This window comes from Contarinia nasturtii, unplaced genomic scaffold (assembly GCF_009176525.2).
Source record: "Contarinia nasturtii isolate CC-2019 unplaced genomic scaffold, AAFC_CNas_1.1 Cnas_scaffold_810, whole genome shotgun sequence".
NCBI lineage: Eukaryota > Metazoa > Arthropoda > Insecta > Diptera > Cecidomyiidae > Contarinia > Contarinia nasturtii.
The window spans coordinates 2,062,723-2,082,769 of NW_022198157.1; the positions used below are offsets into that span (position 1 = coordinate 2,062,723).

General features: G+C 34.7%; 1 protein-coding gene across 7 annotated transcripts in view; it reads right to left on the reverse strand.

Annotated features, from left to right (window-relative positions):
* The window catches only part of LOC116341845 (voltage-dependent T-type calcium channel subunit alpha-1G), a 54,234-nt gene that overhangs the window by 7,691 nt on the left and 26,496 nt on the right, over positions 1-20,047 (reverse strand). For 3 of the 7 annotated variants that reach the window (XM_031769157.1, XM_031769160.1, XM_031769156.1), the window contains 12 exons: positions 15,556-15,677; positions 14,935-15,121; positions 14,802-14,862; positions 14,135-14,376; positions 13,069-13,450; positions 12,741-12,920; positions 11,542-12,290; positions 10,690-10,893; positions 3,768-3,936; positions 667-822; positions 343-528; positions 8-196 (listed from right to left, as the gene is read on the reverse strand). In XM_031769157.1, coding sequence (XP_031625017.1) covers positions 8-196; positions 343-528; positions 667-822; positions 3,768-3,936; positions 10,690-10,893; positions 11,542-12,290; positions 12,741-12,920; positions 13,069-13,450; positions 14,135-14,376; positions 14,802-14,862; positions 14,935-15,121; positions 15,556-15,677 — 2,827 coding nt within the window. Of the gene's footprint in view, positions 1-7; positions 197-342; positions 529-666; positions 823-3,767; positions 3,937-7,466; positions 7,585-10,689; positions 10,894-11,541; positions 12,291-12,740; positions 12,921-13,068; positions 13,451-14,134; positions 14,377-14,801; positions 14,863-14,934; positions 15,122-15,555; positions 15,678-20,047 lie in introns of all 7 variants that reach the window. The other 4 variants (XM_031769161.1, XM_031769159.1, XM_031769162.1 and 1 more) reach the window with 3 other exon arrangements.

Below are 20,047 nucleotides of genomic sequence, written 5' to 3' on the forward strand. Positions count from 1 at the left end.
TGCATACCATTCTGAAATGTTTGTTTTCCAGAACAATTTTATCGATGTCAGCATCGATGCTCTGTTTTGATTTCGACAGTTCATTATCGGAGTGTGTGTCGTTGTTTACATACACATAAACCATGGCTTGTGTTTGACGATGCGAATTATTGGCGATGCTCTTCTCTTCATGCTCCTTTTGCAATTGTGCACGAATCTATGGCAAAATCGATTTTTGATTAGACATTTAACTTAATTCTATTCCAAATCAATATGGCAGAAAAAGTAAACGATAATACCGTTCGAAAGCAAAACGAAAACCAAACAAAAAAATCACACAATCCAATTAAATAACTTGCTCACTTTTCGACTTTTTCGGACATCCTCAGCACTGTGCCATTTGTTGCGCATCTCTTGAAAATTATCGCTCGAACTGATGGAATCGGAACAGCTACGATAGTCCTCGAACATTAAATCACTTAAATTCTCATGCTCTTCTCGCAATTTTTTCACTAGCTCACGCTGCTCACGTTCTCGTCGTTCATTTCGCTGTCGAAATTCAGTAAATTAAATTCCATTCGTCGTTTTGTACAGTTTGTCCAACAGACATTTCGCTTATCATTTGTGCAAATGGCACATTTCAATATAATCGATTTGTATGTATATATAAATGTATAAAATGCTCACCTCGGAGCTAAAGCCCTCGACTAAAATGGCAACCAGTAAATTGAACAGCACGTAATTGCCGAATGTCATCAATGCAACGAAATACAATGCTGCCCAATGGCTAGTCTTTTCCATGCCGTTGAATAGCACAACATTCCAATCTTCTTGAGTTAAAATCTGTTGTGCACGCACAGAAACATTGTCACATCACCACCGTCGCCGTCAAGCATTCATGAGATCAAAGTATTTAATTAGAAACAGTTTTTTTTTTCACGCAGAAAAATTCGATTTCAACGAAAAACAAAGGAAAAGATCAATTTTTGCAAAAACAAAAAACAAAGAAAGAGATTTTTTGTTGAAAAAATTAATTAATTTTTGAGTTAAAAATGAAATTTTTCAAAAAAAATGTGAATATAGTGGAATGTGAATTTTTTTTTTTTGGTTGAATTTGTTGTGAGATGGTGATATGTGTGGTTGATTTATCGTTTCAAGCTAAATGACTTTGTTAGCTAGAAATCCGTGTTCATTTTATTGAATGGAAAAGTGAACACGAATTCAGGTTGATTGAGTGCGTTTGAGAGGGGCTTTGGCGTTGGAGGGCGGAAATGTAATCTCTATGTTTATATATTGTTTCTAAAGCTAATTTTTCTAGAGGGCATGTGGAAACGTTTACAAAAATTCAGAGTATACTGTGTGAGTATGGGTGTGTGTGTGTCAATTTCAGCAAAGAATGTATTTTTGGTATTGTTTGTACAAATTAGTAAAATATAATAAAAACAACATCAAAGTAGCTTGTATCGCTTTTGCATTACAGTTTTGTTGTTCATTCATTTTCTCTTTTTATCCGGAATCCGGATGAATTTAATTCCGTAAATGTGTTCAGTTAACGAATTTAACCGGTATTAAATGAATAGAGAAAACTTTATTATTATTTTTATTAAATGGGGTGAGTAAGTGAACAAGCGACGCATGTTTATTTTAAAGTGTATTTACAAATATATTTTTTTTTTGTGTGTGAATTATATCATTATTCAGTGACTAAATGAAATTTTCTCGGGTCGGTATTTTCGTTTTTCTCGCTCTCGTCAGCATCACACAAAATTGGGAGAGAAAAAAATAGAGAATAAACTCTCATCATATTTACAATGTTTGCTGTGTGCAATTTTCTCCCCCCATTGTCTGTGCCATGATGTACATGCTCGAGAAAAATGAAATTCTAACCAGCCAGTAGTTCTCCGTTTCAAAGTGAAAAAAAAAATAGACAACAACATCAACAACAACTATAAACACTGGATGAAGTAAACATTTTCTGTGTAATAAAAAAGCTTTCAACTCGTCATCATCACCATCAGGACGAGACACCGATTTTGCAGAAACATGCATAAATATTGATTCAATTTAAATCAAACCGGTTGGAGTAAGAGTGAAAAAAGCGAAACTTCAAAGAAAAATATTTACATTTTTATGTACAGTTTATGTTAGTTGCACGCGTATTATACGATTTTTATCATCATTCCATTCTCTCTCTCTCTCGCTCTTTCTTTCTCTTGACTTTCATCAACTGCTCGAGACAGTTTTCCAAACGTCGACAGCGAGCGAGCGAGCGAGCGAGAGAGAGAAAATGTTGCGACACAACAAGCAGTAAACTACTTTGTTGCGATCAACGAATTTATGACGAGAAAAGGAGACAAAGAGACAGACAGGGGCAGAGAGTGAAGGGAAAAATGCATGAGAAACGGAAGAATCAACATCATCAACAACAACACAACGAACAGAAGAAAAGTGGAAAAAAGAACTTTCGAAATTGTATAAACCCGAGACTGAAAGGTGGTGGTATCAAAAGCATAAAACCTGTCGCACAGGAAATTAATGAGCGAACGATTCGCACTTAAAAACTTGTTGGGACTTCTTTTTACTCGATCGACTTACAAATCATGTTCATTGCTTATGTTTTTACAAATTGGCGAAATATGGGAATTTATTGTGTGAGAGAGAAAGACATGTGTCAGTGTGAGTGTGAATGTGTGTGAAAGAGTGTAAAAAGATGCAATTTTCTTTTTGAGCCAAACGTAAAAAATGAAAAAAACAACGAACTAAATCGATTACACATATATTCACAACAATGTCGTTACGGACGAGAGACAACATCAATTCAATGCATTGAAATAATTATTCATGTAATCGAAGCCATTGCATGATTTGCACTATCTTTGTGCACACGCCACGATTAATTCAATGCAATTCATTAAAATGACAACAACGACAAAAACAAAAATTAAAAGCTGGAAAAAGAGTGAATCGTGACGGTGGCCAATGTGAAAAAGCAGAACAAGTACGAGAATCAGAAAACAAAAATTAAAAAAATTAGACCGTCAAGAGCACACTCACTGGAGAGCGTCAGGGAGAAGAGTGTGGAAAGAAGGTCGTGATAAGTGATTAAAAATATCGAATTTTCATTAAACACACCGCACTTCAACATGCAATGCTGCTTGAATATTTTATCACTCAACATTTTTTTATCATCATCTTTTTTTTGCGTTTATCATATATTTTTGATTGAGTTTGTTTCGAAAAAAAAAAAACATAATATGAAACCCAGCCGGTGTATATTTGTATGAGATTGGAGACTTTTTTTTGCGAATCTCGCTAATGAGCGCCATCTGATTTTAGTGTGAATTAGATGCAAAAACTGAATTTAATTCTGTAGCATTGAAATGAAAAAGTGAAAAAACAACAACAATAGCACGGCCACACAGAGCTGTACATCTATGCGTGCTGATGCATACATACACATATACGCTTTCTTCATTCTTTCATTCCATTGCTATACGTATCTCACTGGTCAACAGATCTATGTAGCCATGTTACTGTTGTTGTTTTTTTTCTCTTTTTCGATTCAATTCATTGTAACTAAATTGAGTTCAACTATGGAATACAAGATGGCACAGATGAGGGGAATTCGCATTTTGTCTCTTCATAGGCTTAGCCGGTTGATGAAACCATAAGCAATTATGCGAGAGAAAGAGATACTTATACATATATAGAAAGAGATAGATACAGTGTGTGAGAGAGAGAGTAAGAGAGAAAGAGACAGAGATGGATGGTTTAAATGTTATACTTGCCTGAAACACAGTGACTAAACTCCAAAGAATGTTGTTAAAATGCTTTCGATCGCATTCACAATGTGGATGTTTGTTTATTATTTCGGGACAAGTGCATGGTCTTTCTTGTCCAGTGATTTCATCCGTAAATTTACAAAATTTTGATCCAAAAAGATACATGCCAAGCACACTATAAATTTGTATAATATGCTGTTTACAACAGTTTTTTTTTTTCATTCATTGTTATATGTATAAATATATATATAGTTTATATGAATGTATAATGTAGATATATATATGGACTATTCACTTGGGTGTAGCGAAATATAAACATTTTCATGGAAAAAAATACCGACAGGACACGAATCAACCAAAGAATTTGTTCTCGATGAGTTTCAGGTATGTCACTGCGTCAATGAAGATTACACGATAAATTGCTTTCTTGATCTCGAGGTTGACCGGTTATCCAATACTTTGGGCAAAAAGACTTCTAATTGATTTACTCCATATAAAACGAATAATGAAGAGTAGACCGACGTGGTAGTTTTTGTTGGAGTCGTCGATCTTTTTTTCGGTTTAAAAGAAATATTTTTCTCACCCGGCCACCAAATAATTACTTTCAATCTTTTTTTCGCAATTTATCATGCGCGAGTTATGTGAAAGCAGAGATTTGTCAGACAAATTGACTTTTTTTGCAATAAAGTTCGCGTAAGAAATGTGAAGACGCACATTAAAATCTGAAATCGCACGAAATGTTGCAAAATCGGTGCCAATGGAAGCATACAAGGTCCTATACAACAAAGGTGTCATGTGTGATTGAAATGTTGCAGCGTAAAACAAAAATTCTGTAAAAAGTTCGACAATAATCATAATTTCGCTCACATCATGTTTCAAGGAATGTCAGAAATGTTGTTGATAGTCGACTTTTTTTTCGTAAGGTTGATGTCAATATTTTCGACAATTCAATACATCAAAATGAGTGAGTGGCATATCTCAAAATGCATCCATGTTTACGTTTCTGTTGGTTGATTCGTATTCAGCACATCATATTGAAATAAAAAAATGTTGGCCACCACCTGTCGATGATTTTTGTTTTTGTATAAAATACTACAACCTATCTCTATGTTAAGATATTTTGAAACGTTTAAATTTTGTCATAATTAAAATGTGGTTATTACATTAAAATATTAATAAGAATGCTATTTTGAAATTATTATCAAAAAATATAAATAAACACGAATGGTTTTCGCTATTTTGTTGGTCTATAATATAGTAATTTGATTCGTTTGTATATGGTATCACTATGGTTTGCGCATAAATGGTAATTGTTGCTAATTAATCTGAAATATTTTTTTTCGTTCCTTTCCAAGGGGAAATGTGGTGATACACAAACAACAACAATATAATCAAAACAAAAACAAATAGACGCTGTTATTTTGAATCCTTTTGTCCTTGAAATGGAATGCCCTAATTAGGTTAATTGGGAAAATATGCAAACAATTTTTATATGGAAAATGTGTAAAACGATGGATGGGTTGATGCTGCATTGAGAGAATAATATAAGCGCTTATTCTGAATTAAAAAAAACTCTGTATGGGTAGTTTACATTGGAACAAACAAGCGACATGAAAAAGAAACTCTGAGAGAGCGAATAAGGAGAGAAAAAAAAGCGTCCGGATGAAGTATAGTGCCCATGCCAAAAAATGCACGTGGTTGATTCATTGCTAATTTAAAATTCTTTGATGCATTCCAGTGCACTGAACCACAGGCACTATGTTTTCAATGAAACGTTTAAAAGAAACCGAAATTGAATGCAGTTTTCTTAGAGTGAATAAGAGATTGATTTTGCAGATTGGATGGGAGGAGAGAGATAGAGTAAACATAGGACCATATGGAATATCGAATATAAATTGGAAAGTAAAAGGATATTTTGCGATTGCTTGAAGGTTGCTCGACTATTGAAAATCTAATTCTAACTCAAGCATTACTAAGTCTTCATCGACAATTCATTTTATGTGGTTAAAATTTCTCTGTATGCAAACTAAGTTTTCGGCTCAATAAAATGAGATTTGTGCAAAATGAGGAAATAGGTCATTCCGAACAAATTGAATCTGATTTCAAATGGGATCTGGTACATCGATCAAGCATTACTCACAAATTCAGACATTCCTTAATTGGCACATCCATTGTTGAGCGTTGTCAATTGTTAAACGAGTTTATTCATTCGTTCCATCTTTCTCACACTCCCGCAGACCGAGTCAGAGCGGGCGCCCTGGCTCGGCTTGGGAGATGGTAATTTTAAGCTTTCGCCATTGCGTATGGAATCGAACAAACATAAATCTCTGTACCAGATTGATTCAATTTAAAATGTGGTTTTCATGCGATTTTCTATACGGTGTGTATGTGTGTATTATGTTTTAAATTGTGTGTGTGCATATATGAATAAAAAGTGTATAAAATATCTAGAGATTTGATTTAAATAAATTGCACCATAAATTAGTATTAAGCACGAGATATGTATAATTTGTTGTTTTTTTTAGATTTAAAAAATGACAAACACATGCAAAAATCGCGTATAGTGTTTTTTTTTTTTGGTGTTGCAGCCAAACCTACCTTCATATACTAGGGTACTTGCGAAGCTAAAACGAACCATTGATCGAAAACATGCTGAAATGCCTTCAATTAGCTCTGTTGTTTGTTTATGAATGAATGCGTTTTTGTTGGCACAAATAAAAATTCGACAATATAAAATCCGATGTAATATCGTCCTCATGTGTGTAGGGGTGCGGTGTGGGAAGGGGAGATAGATCCCACACACCGCATAACCATTTTTATCGCATTGAAAGCATTTTAGTCATATCTAAGCTAGAGATTGTTTTTTATTACCCCCACTCACATTGTTCATTACAGAATGAAAAAAGAACCATTTGGCACTAAACCTCTAAAATGAATACCAACAATTTTGTATACTATGTTGGCGTTAATTAGAACGATACAGCTCTCTAGTTATCGTTTGTTAGATACGAAACAAAAACTGACACACTAAACACATTAAAAAGTCTAGAGAGAGGGAGAGAGAATGAAAGAAAGAAAAACATCGACTCAATTTCACTTGAGTGTAACATTTATGGTTCCATTATTCATGGAGTAGTCATTGATTCAATTAGTTTATGGTTGTGGAGATTATGAATTTTATGTAAAATATTTTGTTGAAATGAAGTTAGTTAATGGGTAAAGTTTGTTTTGCTAGCAATTTAGAATTAATTTTATTAACACAATATGTGTGTATGAATGAATTTGATGCGGTTTTTTAAAAATTATGTGTCTCGTTACGATTGGCTATGGTTCGATTGGATCAATGGAAATATGAATGATTAGATCGATTAGCGTTTGATTATTTATTCTATTTGGTCGAGATTCTCTACGAGAGAAAAACAGAGAAAAATGACGAATTGGGAATTATTCTGAAAATGATATGAAACTAAAAACGAATGAGTTCTAGATCGATTATCTTTATGGAGTCTGATGGAGCTACTACATGCTTTATGTCTAAGAAATATTTTCGCCAATATTTGCCGAGTTTTAATTAACTAACTTTTCTGTTTGATATATACCGTGTTTGTATGTGTTTGTTTGTTGATTGTATGGATGATGTGTGTGTGTGTGTGGTATGAAAATGATTTTGATAAATTTTTTATGTATTTTTAACCTCAAACAGACCTGAAAGCACGTGGTAAGACTCCAAAGTAAAGAGTCGAAATTCTTTCGATCGCATTGTTCATCACCATCAGCGCCTTTGTCACAAAACTTACAGCCAAAAATATGCATGCCAAGGATACTTCGCATATTTGAATTCCATTTTAAAAAATTGTTTTTGCCAAAAAAACAAGCATTTCAGAAAATTTACAAAAATTATTTTTTTTTTTCGTATTTAGACTTTTAAATTTACGATACAAATATTATGAAAATGACTCTTTTATTATATATGACTCTTTCACTAGTGCATACGTTAGTTTGTATTTTATTTCGTTTGTTTTAAAATGTTGTTTGTTATTTTGGTGTTATTTGTGCGCCCATGGCACATTCACTTTAATGTGTACAGTTGTGAAAGTTTTTGTGACGAGGGCGCGCGCGCGCTAACGCACACAGGAAAAACAATTTTCAAATGATTTTGTGGTAAGATAAAAGAGAATTAGCAAGCAACAGAGATGAATTATCATAAAAAATATAAAGGATATGGGGAAAATACGGATGTTTTTTCTGTAAAATCAAATATCTATATCTTTTATCAAACTATTTTTTTTTCTGTGGTTGTTCAAAACTTGCGCATGTTCGATATTCACGCCGAATGGAGCAAATTAATTAAGTTTTAAAATTGCTGGATACGATGAACGGCAAAAAGATACAATCTCCTCAATTTTTATATTGATATTACGTTGTTAATATGATTGCACAGAAGGGAATGTGTGGCACAAGTGTGACTCGGGAGGTCACACACACACACTGTAACTACTACATTCATTGCGGGAATTTTTATGTGATTAAGTTGTGAAAACTTGTGGACGTTTATTACTTTGCTCACAAAAATTGTAACAATTACAAGTTAAGTAAAATGTATTCGCTGTTGTGCAGGGTGCAATGTGTGTGTGTGGATGTGTGCGCACGGTGCGAATGTTCAAATTGAATAAAACTTTGCAACGGGAGTTTGACACAATGGATAAAGAAAGTGATGGGAGGTTGTTTTTTTTTTGTGTTTTTGTGTGTAAAAAATCATGCACAGCAGACGAAGTTGTGACTGTCTACCTGTTAAAAGTTTTTTTTCGTTTTTGCTTGGCCGTGGTGGAAGAGACGGGGGGTAATGGAGGGTGAAAACTGTATCATGCAATTAAATTTCGAATGTATTTCTTTTGGGGTTCAATGCGAGCAAAAAGGAAGCTGAGAAAATGGCATCGACGGCGTGCCAGTGCTCTCGATTTCATATGTATAGTCTTAAAAATAGCCGTTTTACTTTAATTTATTTTACCAAAGTGAAAGCTCTTGACTTGACTGAAATTGCCGAAAAAGAAATCTCTACTTCCTTGCAATTTATGTTCCAGCAAACGTATACACTTCGTCTTTCGTCTTATTTTATGTGTTTTCTTTGCGTTTTCTTCTTGTTGCCGAATAAAAGTTATGCCGTGAATGAGATTGAACGACAACAATGCCATTGTGTTTTGAAGTGCATCCTCTTTACTTCTCTGTTTTTTTTCCTTTTCTTTTCATCTTCATCGTCTATTCAATGATGGAACGTAGAGAAATATTCAATTTTCGTCAGTACGATTTACTCTCTTGTTATTTTTCATCTTTCATCTTTTAGATTTCATTGTAGGAGATAGCATGATGAACGAGTTTATTTTCATTTTACGACAATCACAACGAAAAAGAAACGAAATGAAGGGAGGAAAAAATCAAGAAAAGACTATCTACGATAAAACGATCATTCATGGAAATTTTTCTAATTTTTGTATTTTTTTTTTCTTCTCTGGAAGAACTACACAGAGACATTGACACCGAAAACACTTTCAAGATTGGAAATTTGTCAATTCAATTTTCATTATTACATTATGGAAATGAATATAATAACTAAGTGGATCTATCTCACTCGTCACGAGACGATCCTTATTTATTTCAATTACGTCAAATTGAAATGTTATTCATTTTTATCCTTGTTATTACAATAAACAATAGCAAAAAAAGGAGATGAAACAAGAACACTGAATCTAAAAAATAACAGAAACAGATAATGAACAAGATAGAAAGAGCATTATGCTAACTGTATTTTAAGGACAGAGTTGACACAGTGTTTCAGTCCAATGTCGACGACGGCAAATTAATTTAAAAACATTGAATTAATTTTGACAATGCAATACACATAGAATGGCATCAGTTGGCTATCTCTAAATGACAAAAAAAACACATTATTATTTCTACCTATATTTCTCTAGTTGAACCTTCAATGCGCAGAGTTAGAAAAAGAGGCGACCAGAGAGTTCGCAGAGCAAAAGTGGAATGTAACAGTTCAAGGAGAATGAAATCAAAATGGCAAAGAAATAAAATAGAGAGCAATGGAATTGTAACTAGATGAGCGCAAAAAGATTAAAATGAAAAGGAATCAATTGAAAATGTAATAGTTGCTGGTTTTTTTTTGTACTCTGTTTAATGGGCGAAGGCCAAAATATATACTATAACTATAAAACGCTGAGAATTGGATGTGATGGAGCGAGCGAGCGAGAGAGCATAAGTAGAGGGTATAGGTTTAAGTTTAAACTACAGGACACAAGGTACGTGACTATAATGAGAAATTTATTGAAGCGACAGCTAGTTTCGTTTTTGTTTGCCTTATCTGCGATGGAAATATTCATTCATCGGAATGTTAAGAGATTGAGCTAGAAGGAGTGTGACTGAAACATGTATACATCGAATACGGATGCGAATCATTTTGGGAAAATCTACACCGTAGGATGAGGATGAGGATATGTGAATTCGAACAAAAGGTACAATTTCTCCTATAATAACAATATGCTCTGCATCACAGATCACACATCGTTTTACAACTTTGTCGCGTTGCTTTGTGTATTCGCTTTCCCTGTAATTTCGAGACGGAAAGTGAGTCATACTCACAGTCATCATAAGCTGTATTAGTTTCTCTCTACATAACTAAATCTGATTTCACTATCCTGCCATTCTCAATAGAGTTCGTTAAAAAAACCGACAAATCTTTCTCTTCTAGCTGCGGGTTCCTTCAGTTTAAGTTTTCTGTTACTTTTTTTTCTTTTACTTTTATTCAGTTTTCGCTTGAAATGTAAGACACAAAAGGCATCTCACATGGAGACAAATGCGTACATCCGTATATACAAATACGCTCTTTGGCGAACATCAATTTTTCAAATAATAAACCACTTACCTAAATATAAATATGAACAACATGAGTAACGAGAAAAATATTGCAACATTATCCATTGTGCGTAACATGACGAATAGTTGTCGTCGTAAATTTGGCATAAATCGCACCAACTTGAGGATTCTTAACAGTCGAAACGTACGTAAAACACTTAATCCCGAACTGCCTTCGCTAATGCCGAAGAATTGTTGACCTAATTCGAATACACTGTTGAGTTTTGTGAATGTTGCACATTGAGCAAAAGCCGAATCCACCACAAAGGGAGAGCACAAGCGAACGCAACCGATTTGTACGATATCCCATTTATTCCGTTTTGTTCCATTTCATTCCCGGTGCCATCCATCCAAGTGTGTGTGTGTGTGTGTGTGATATCGCATTTGAAAAGCATTTGGATGAAGAAGCGACGACAAGTTTTCCAGCATATTCACATGAAAGATATAAAAGATAGCAAAAAGATGAGCGAAATTTATACATGTGTATAAATGGAAACGATGAATTGTTCAAGGAAGTTGTAAAAGTTATACATTTTGATGGATTGACAGACAACAATGGATGAAGTCGAGTGGTTTGAATAAAATATTAATGAGCTGCTTATTTTCATGCTTTTCATCGCACACATATTGCAAATTGTCACAGTACCACAATAAAAACCGAAAGAAAATAACAAACAAAACTGAAAAAAAGAATTCGCTATAAAACCGGCATTATATATTAACAATGAAAAGTGAAAATAAACGCTCAAAATCCACTCTCGCCTGATTCGTACGAGCTAAAATATGGATGAAACGAAAGCGTTAGCCCATGGGCTAAAATAAAAAAATAAAATATGTAATAATAATAAGAGGGAAATGTTACCTTAATATAACAATAACACCATCAAATACATTGAATCCATTGGCTATGTAACGAAACGGACCCTCGGCAATTACTTTGAGCAACATTTCCACTGCAAATATGCCCGAAAAGACGATATTGCTCGTTTCCACGATTGTTGTCAATTCGTCGGGTTGATCGTGATATTCGATGCCCATCGACAGTGTATTTATTAAAATGGCTAGCAGAATACCCTGTTGAAAATATTTATGTTCGACTAGCATTTTGATGCATCGTCGCATGTAGCTCATTATTTTGCTAAACATTCGCCAGCCGGCCACAATTGGTGCCATATATTTGTTGGGCTTTCGATGCGACGACATGAGTGACTCGACATGTGCCGAATTTTGATATAAATGATAGCAACAGGAAAAGTTTTCCAAACCATTTGGCGGTGCGGTTGTTGTTGTCGTTCCCACCACCGTCGCCGTCGCTGTCGTTGCTGTTGTTGCCGCTGCTGTCGTGACCACAGTTGATGTTTGTCGATTTATTACATCTGAATTACTGACATTTTTTGGCATTCGTTCACTATTTCGGCTATTGTTTTCGTGATGTGCTAACGACGAATATAAGGAGTCCAAAGTGTTTTGGTTGGTTGGCAAAGCGGCCGAAAATGCCACCGAAAACGCTAACAATTCCTGACATGTCATTGTATCGTTGAAATTCAGATCCGAACAATCCGTTAGAATGTTGTTCATTGCGTGTGAATACAAATTATGACCCAAGTTCACCTGCAACAGCACCCGGCATACAAAAAACCATTGATGAACGTGAAAAACAAAAAAATAAATAAATATCGAAGTATACAAACCGAAATAAATAACAATAAAGAAAAACAAACCAAATAAACAAGCCATCGAATATTAAATATACAAAAAACATGCACACAACATAATAATAAAACCGAAAAAAAAACGTGTTCGAACGAAACAAATTACATCGAAATTATCAATAAAAATGAAAGTTTTCCGACAAAAAAGGGAACTTTTTAAGCTGATTAAATTAAAAATTCATTGAAATAATTGAGCGTATGGTATTACGCTCACTCGTCCATACGCATTACTCCAAAATACGCAGTGACGGTATGTGTAAATTACGATAAATAGAAAAAAAGAGAGAGTGTGTGAAAGAGACAGAGCGAAAAAGTATGGATTTTGTGCGTGTGAGTGGTTTTTTTGTACCTTCCAAATATTTCCATCTCCGGTTTGTGTTGTTTTCTCGACCTGGGAAATATTTTTAACGTTCGTTTGTGCTTCATTCGGTGGCGTATGTAAAAAAAGCAGATCATTAAACATTACCGATGATCGACGGCGCGCTGATGATGGTGGACTTAAATACTCGCCAGATCCATTTGTGCTCTGCTGCTCATATTTTAAAATTGCAAATAAAATTTATGAATTACATTGTAATATCCGACAACTTTTTTTTAAATGAAACTCGATTTTTTCATGAACGGGGAATGCATTCGGAGAGTGAAAATGAATGAAAAAATAAAAAATAAAATCCTACCGCTTGTTGTTCCGTTTTTATGACGCCCGGAATTTTTAACAAGCTCAACTTGTTCTTATCATCTTTATCATCATTTCCGGCGGTGGTAGTTGGCGCTGCTGCTGCTAGATTCATCGAACTGGATGAGAATCTGTGCATTTCGTTCGCTTCTGACATATCCGGCGACGATAATTGGCTACTATTACAATTATTTTGTATTATTGTTCCAGATATGCTATTTGTGTCGGCCATTTGTGATTTAAGACGCCTTGCACCGCCGTCCATGGTGGGCGTTTTATTTTGATTTACTTTCGGACAATTTGGATGATGGCATTTTATTCGATGTGGTGATAGTGTAAATGTGTCAGCATTTGGCAGCAAATCTTCGTCTTGATGTTTATACCTGTATGAGCGTGTGTTAAATGAAGCATAAACGAAGGTAAAACCAAAGAAGAAAAAATGAAAAAGAGAAGAAGAAAGCATATCGTAATCGTCGTGATTCAACATTACACTAAACGTATTTATATACGCTAAATGGGATCCAATTAACACACTAACTGCACGATCTATTATACAAATTGGATGGAAGTTCAAGATGTTCGAGCGGAAGCTCAATGTTGACAGCTCGATTAGAATGATTGCAATCAAATTGCCAAATGAGAATGACGGCGAAGTGTGTAAATATTACTTTGCAATAAACTTAAAGGTAAAATATTCGGATATAAACGAAAGTTGAAGTGTATGGAACTAATAAGCTTTTTTCCGCATATGCTGAGCTGAAATTATTGAGATGAGAGATGTGTGGGTGTGTATGATGGCGCACTGGCAAAAGCTAATATTATTACTATTATCGTTCAATTTATCGAACAGACTTGTGTAAAAAGACAACGATTTGATATTCACTTTGGCTGCTGTTTGCTGTGTGCAATTTATTTATGTGTCATAAGTTCTTCTGGCTGCCAAATACACAAGCACACCAAATTCACATCCGAGATTCACACGGAGGGCCAATAAAATGCAAACACAAAATATATTTTACACATGCAACGATAGAATCTAATGTCGGTTTTAATTTAATTATTCATACTTATAGGTGCGTAACTTCTTAATTAGTCGTCGTTTTATCCGGCGCGATAAGTGCGCAATGTATTTTACGATTTCCGCATAGCATGTTGACGGCTCGGAATTATTTGTGCTCGATGCTATTGTTGATGTGGATGTGTAACGAGCTCGCTCCTGTCGCATTCGTTCCATTTCACGTTTTTTCGTTTCAGAAAATTGTGTGGCAATGACAACGAGGCATAGATTTATCATAAAAAATGATCCAATCTGTAAACGAAAGAAGAAAAAGAGCAAAAAAACGAAAGATAGATGACATTGGAATGAATCGTATCGAAAGTAAAAGTACAAAAAGCACTATATTTTCTCACATTATTTGCAAAACGTTTAACGATTATGATAACGATTATTATACATGCAATAAAATATATATATAGATCCAAAACATTTGCACAATCAGACAGATAGACAGACATACTACACGCACCATCCATTTCAAATGCTTTTATCTATCGGCATTGAGTTCGTTTCATCATAAAGGACAAGAGAAATGGAAGCGAACCGAAAAAACGAGACATCGTGAACAACAGTAGTTCACATCATATAACATTTGCTTCGATTCTCAACTCATATCTTTTGTCCATTCACACTCACACAAACACACATCAATAATAGAATGGAAGTGAGCTATTTACCACTATTAATAAAACGAAATAGATCCAGTCCCAAAACGAGTGAGCATCTTGTACATAATACCTAATTTCATTCGCAAAGTGAAATTCATTTCGATTAAAAGTGAAATTCATCTCGGTGGTGGCATATATTTACATGATATCAGTCCATCCTTCCAATGAGATAACTAAAAATATTGCAACCCATGCCATACCGATGTTGTCAAAACTGATGGTGCCCTGAAATGGATTACCGCCCAACTGCGTACAATTCGTATAGTATTGATTCCAATTGACGCACGACATATTCGTTGGAAAATTGTACGAGTATGGTTCGGCTGATGCTGTGTTGTTTGTGAGCAAATAAGTTTGATGTTATCGAATTGTTTTCAATTGGATTTTTACGATAGTTTCGATTTTGTTATTGTTTTTTTTCCCATGCAGTTTCAAACCGGTAAGGATGCCAGCAAGTGCACACGTTTCGAAGTACAAACCATTTGATGGACGACCATTGACGAAAGGGAAAGAGAAAAAAGAAACGATAGAAAAGAAATGTAAATTGATGTGAACGTATAAAACCTTGAAGCAAAGTGAATTGAAGGAAATTTGATTTCAATTCAGTTCATGTGCGTCAAGAATCACAGTGCGAACGGCTGTTGCCAACTCAATTGAAATTGTTCCGGAACATTTTCTCGTAATATGTCTCTGATGATTTGCAATTTGATGTTTCAACAAACAATTATTGAGCATTACGACAAACTGTTGTTAATTCACTTACCATTGCATACCATCGGTCCTATCCGATATGGGGGTAATTCATTACACATATGCATTCCCGAGTCTGCTGGCTTCGAACATATATAGTCTTGTTCTTTTGAAAACTCATAGTAATAAGAAATGCTGTCGAAAAAGAAGCAAATATTCAAATGCAAAATCAAACAGAAACGAAAAACGAAAAATGGGAAAAGAAATGGGAACAATATTTTTTTCGGTCATTTGGGACTAAGAAGTATTACAACAACGAAAAAAAAAAAAACAGTCCAAATATACAAAAATGATGAAATTGGTAAAATTACATCCATTTTTGATAGTTGGTATATTAAAAAAAATCGCATTTTTTTCAAGTTGTTAAAGAAAGAAAATGACGTCTTTTTTTGTCGGTATGTTCCGCCACATGGTGGTTCGCATATCATTATGAGCTACAATTTAACTAGATTAAAAAAATTCGAATAGAAAAATGGGATGTGATGCAGTGCGGTTAATGCTAAAGCTACAAAATCCAAACACTTTTTTCTTTTGCTTGAAAAGAACAGAGCTACTATATAATAAGCTAAAAATTAATGCAAGTGGAATGAGACACTTGGTTTGTTTTCGCTTATTTGGATAGATTAAAGGGAGGAGCTGTTGTAAAATGCATGCATACGGGTGGAACAGTGATAAAAAAAATCATTGACAACAGTGCCACAAATAGAAAAGATAAATGAATGAAAAATGATAAAATTAGTTAAAGTAAATACGTGGTCATAAATGCCACCGCATTTTGAGCAGAAATAATAACACGTTGACGAATTTGGAGCGAATAAAAAAACGAAAGAAAATGCGAAGAAAGGGCAAAAAATTGCAATAAATCCACAAATTTGCCATTATTGCGAACCAGTTGGGGTTTTTCGCACAGATGAACAAGCAATGTGAATATTTTCACTCTTCAAAATGAGACGCGATTTGTCACAACCGATGGTGTGCGCGTGTGTTTGGGGAATTGCCGTCACTCGTCAAAACGATTCACTGTGCTGCTAAAGAAAAAAAAGAAGCGAATTCTTTGCCCAGATACACACATCCACCTTGAAACGATTTGTTATTATTGATTGCTGTCATTTAAATAATATTCACATTTCGATTCAGGAACTGACGCCGATGGCAAAAATGCTCAATTCGAGCAAATAAAAGAATAACGTCACTAGAAAAGCAATCGAAAATGTCTTGAACCAAGCGGATGCAAAACGAAATCCCCTTCGGTTGAAAGACATTTGCTTGAGACACACGCTTCTCGGTCGTGTGTTTGTTTTATTCAAAATTCTCGAGCACAACTCGGCGCCATCAAATCTACGAATTGATTTTATACATATTTACAAATTATTTACACATATACATTGTTAGATACAACAAACTCTATCTTCCAACTCACGTCCACTTAACGTGAGTTTTTCGCGCGCGTATCACACTAATACAGCTAACTATTATTCTTTATACTTGATACCCGGCTAAGTGCTACTTCACGGAGATGGAAAGTAAGAGAATATGCAAGAAAAAAAAGAGAAAAAAATAGTGTATCGGATAAATGTGATCACAAACGGACAAAAAAAATCGGAATTGAATGTAGCGGAGAGAGAGAGAGAATGAAAAAATGGGGTTTGCTTCATATTATGAATGCAAAATTTTTACATCTTTGGCGTGCTTACAAATTGATGGAAACCACCTTCGAACTACAATGAACAAAAAAACTGTCATTGAATGGAGGAGTGAGTGAGAAGTGTCGTTTAGCGACACTATGTGTGTATGGGAATGAGTTCGGAATGACATAGCGAAAAGGACGAAGGGCGGATGTCAAGTACTACTTGTAATGATACTTTCAAAAGCTGAATATGTCGTTATTCAGGCCATAATCACTCGTTAAACGTTCGGGTATCGGTGTATATGGAGAAATGCTTATAAAATTGAAACGAAACGCATGCACGAAGAGTGAAAAGCAAAGAAGAGAAAAAAATCAACACCAAGACATATTCAAACCAAACAGCGATTATGAGCTGTAAATAAGTAATCAGGATCACGACCAAATGCTAGGACACTAGATAAATATATATATAAAATGTTCGACACGCCATTTACTTTATAAGTGGTATGCATTGGGGTCGACAAAGAAATGTTCGAGATACTGGCACGCAGAATAACAACAAAAAACGATTTTTTTTCCACATCGAACGGGTATAACAACAACAAATTCAACCAAAAGAATGGTGAGCCGATATTCATCATAAAATTGCGTTATCTTCTCATCCTTGGAATTGACGCTGTTGCTTCGATACGATCACAGTTTATACAGACGTTTTGTATCGTTCGTCTGTTCAAGCATATTATGGTTCACAGAATATGTGAATCAATGATGAATGTAAGCGACGGTGCGAGAAAAAAAAACACACACACACGAAAGAACCGATTCATTTTCTCGAGGGAATTCTGTGTGCAGTGCAGAAAAAACGAAATGCTGAATAAGTCGTTCGTGTAAGTTGAATATCTCTTTGGCTATTTCCATATGATAAATGTCTTTTACTTCGCGCTCGATGTGTACGTTCTCTTTATTTACTATCTTTTCATTTTTTCTTCACCTTATCTTCGTTCTAAGTTTCATCTGTTGACATGCACAAATGACAAGCAAAAGAGACGAAGAGGAAGTTCAAAAAGAAAGAAAAAAAAATGAAATTTAAAGTGTATTAGATTCGGTTTTGCAATGAAGAGCGAAAGACGAGATGACATGAAAACCCCGAATTGGATGGATGGTTGTACGAGAATGATGTAGCGGAAGAACCACAACCAATGAAAACATACACATCCGAAAAAGGCTTGGTACAATGTGTACAAGATGTAAGAGAGTGAGAGACACTCTGGGAATCAAGTTGAACAGCATAATGATGATTTTATCGATGAGAACGCGATGAAAATGTTCCTTGAAAATTCCGTTTTTTATTCTCATCTGTATGTGTATGCGTTGCCCCGAGGAGAGTATCACGTAATTGCGGTAAATAGAACTCGAAAGAGACACCTTCAAAGTTCACTTCGTTCGTCTCATTCACTGTGGTGTCTTTTTTTATACTGTTGTTCGGTCGCTTGCTATCACGTTGATCAAATGTTGTGGAAATGTTTTACCACCGTCTTATCATATTTTGCCATTTTCGGGCCGAACAAGGGTGACGAGCGAGAAGAGAACGTTGTCTCATCATTTTGTCGGTGCAACCGCCGTAGATGTTCTTCATTGCGAGTTTTGATGCGGTTTTTGCAATGTTAAATTGTATACCATAAGCATAAAGTGAGCAAACAATCAAAGGCATACGCATGTTTTAACATTCATTATTCTCTTTCTGCGAACAAATTCAAAAGGTTCGTCAAATATATGCTCATTTTTTTTGTTCATCTTCAGCTTTGGCGACGGGTCGCTGCTCACTTTCTTTTGGTCAGGCGAATGACGATGAAATGAATAATGCAAATTGCAAAAAAGCTCGCTTCTTTCACGTGGGTGATTCGTTGAGAAGAAACCAACAACATAAAACATCGTTTTTATTTTCCCACGTGCACACACTTGGAAGATAATCTATTCGTGCTGTTTCACTGGTTGTTGTTGGTTCATGCAAAGAAAACACCTGAATATAAATTATTTGGGATCCGTAGTGTTTGCCCAATGAATTAACAACATTACAAAATCCACCGGAATGAACTCATAGCAGATTTTTTTTTCGTGTATATCTATGTATGTTACACGAAAAATCTATTTATCCGGTGATTTTGTATGTATGTGAATGTACGTGTGTTTTCATTTTCAATTACGATGTCCATGAAAAAGTAACACAAATCGTGGATAATAATTGTACGGCAGGTTTGTTGGTGTGCTGTGTGTTAACACTAGAGAATATTGTCATTTGATTGCGATCCGACTAATTGTTGTCGTGTCGCTGCAGGGTACGCGAGACATGTTGTCAAATTTTCAAGCTTTTTTTGGACTTTGTCCTCATTCTCATTTATTTTTTGTTTTCTTTCTTAAATCTAGTTCGCTACACAAATTACAATCGCATGCTGGGAAATCAACTGTTTACTGGTGAATAAATGAATATATACACGAAAGAGATGTACAAAGTTACCATAATTTAAATTATCGCAAAGAAATGAAAGATACAACTTAATTTTTTTGTGTTATCTTTTCCAAAAGTCCTACAATCAAAAACTCATTAATTTTAAACGAAAATTGAAAATAATGGGTCGGCAAATAAATGGACATATTAAAAGACAGAAATAACTGGTGTTTTTCTTTACAATTTACACATTCAACTATACTTTCAATTTTACTGGTTCAAATAAAATTTCGAATTACAAATTGATATTCAAGTTTAAAGGAGGAAAACTTATTATCCTATCGGAAAAATCCAATACACATGAGACAATATATAGTAATTTTTTGTTTTTTAATAGGGAAAATATGCTTGAGTACACAACTTTAGTAATAC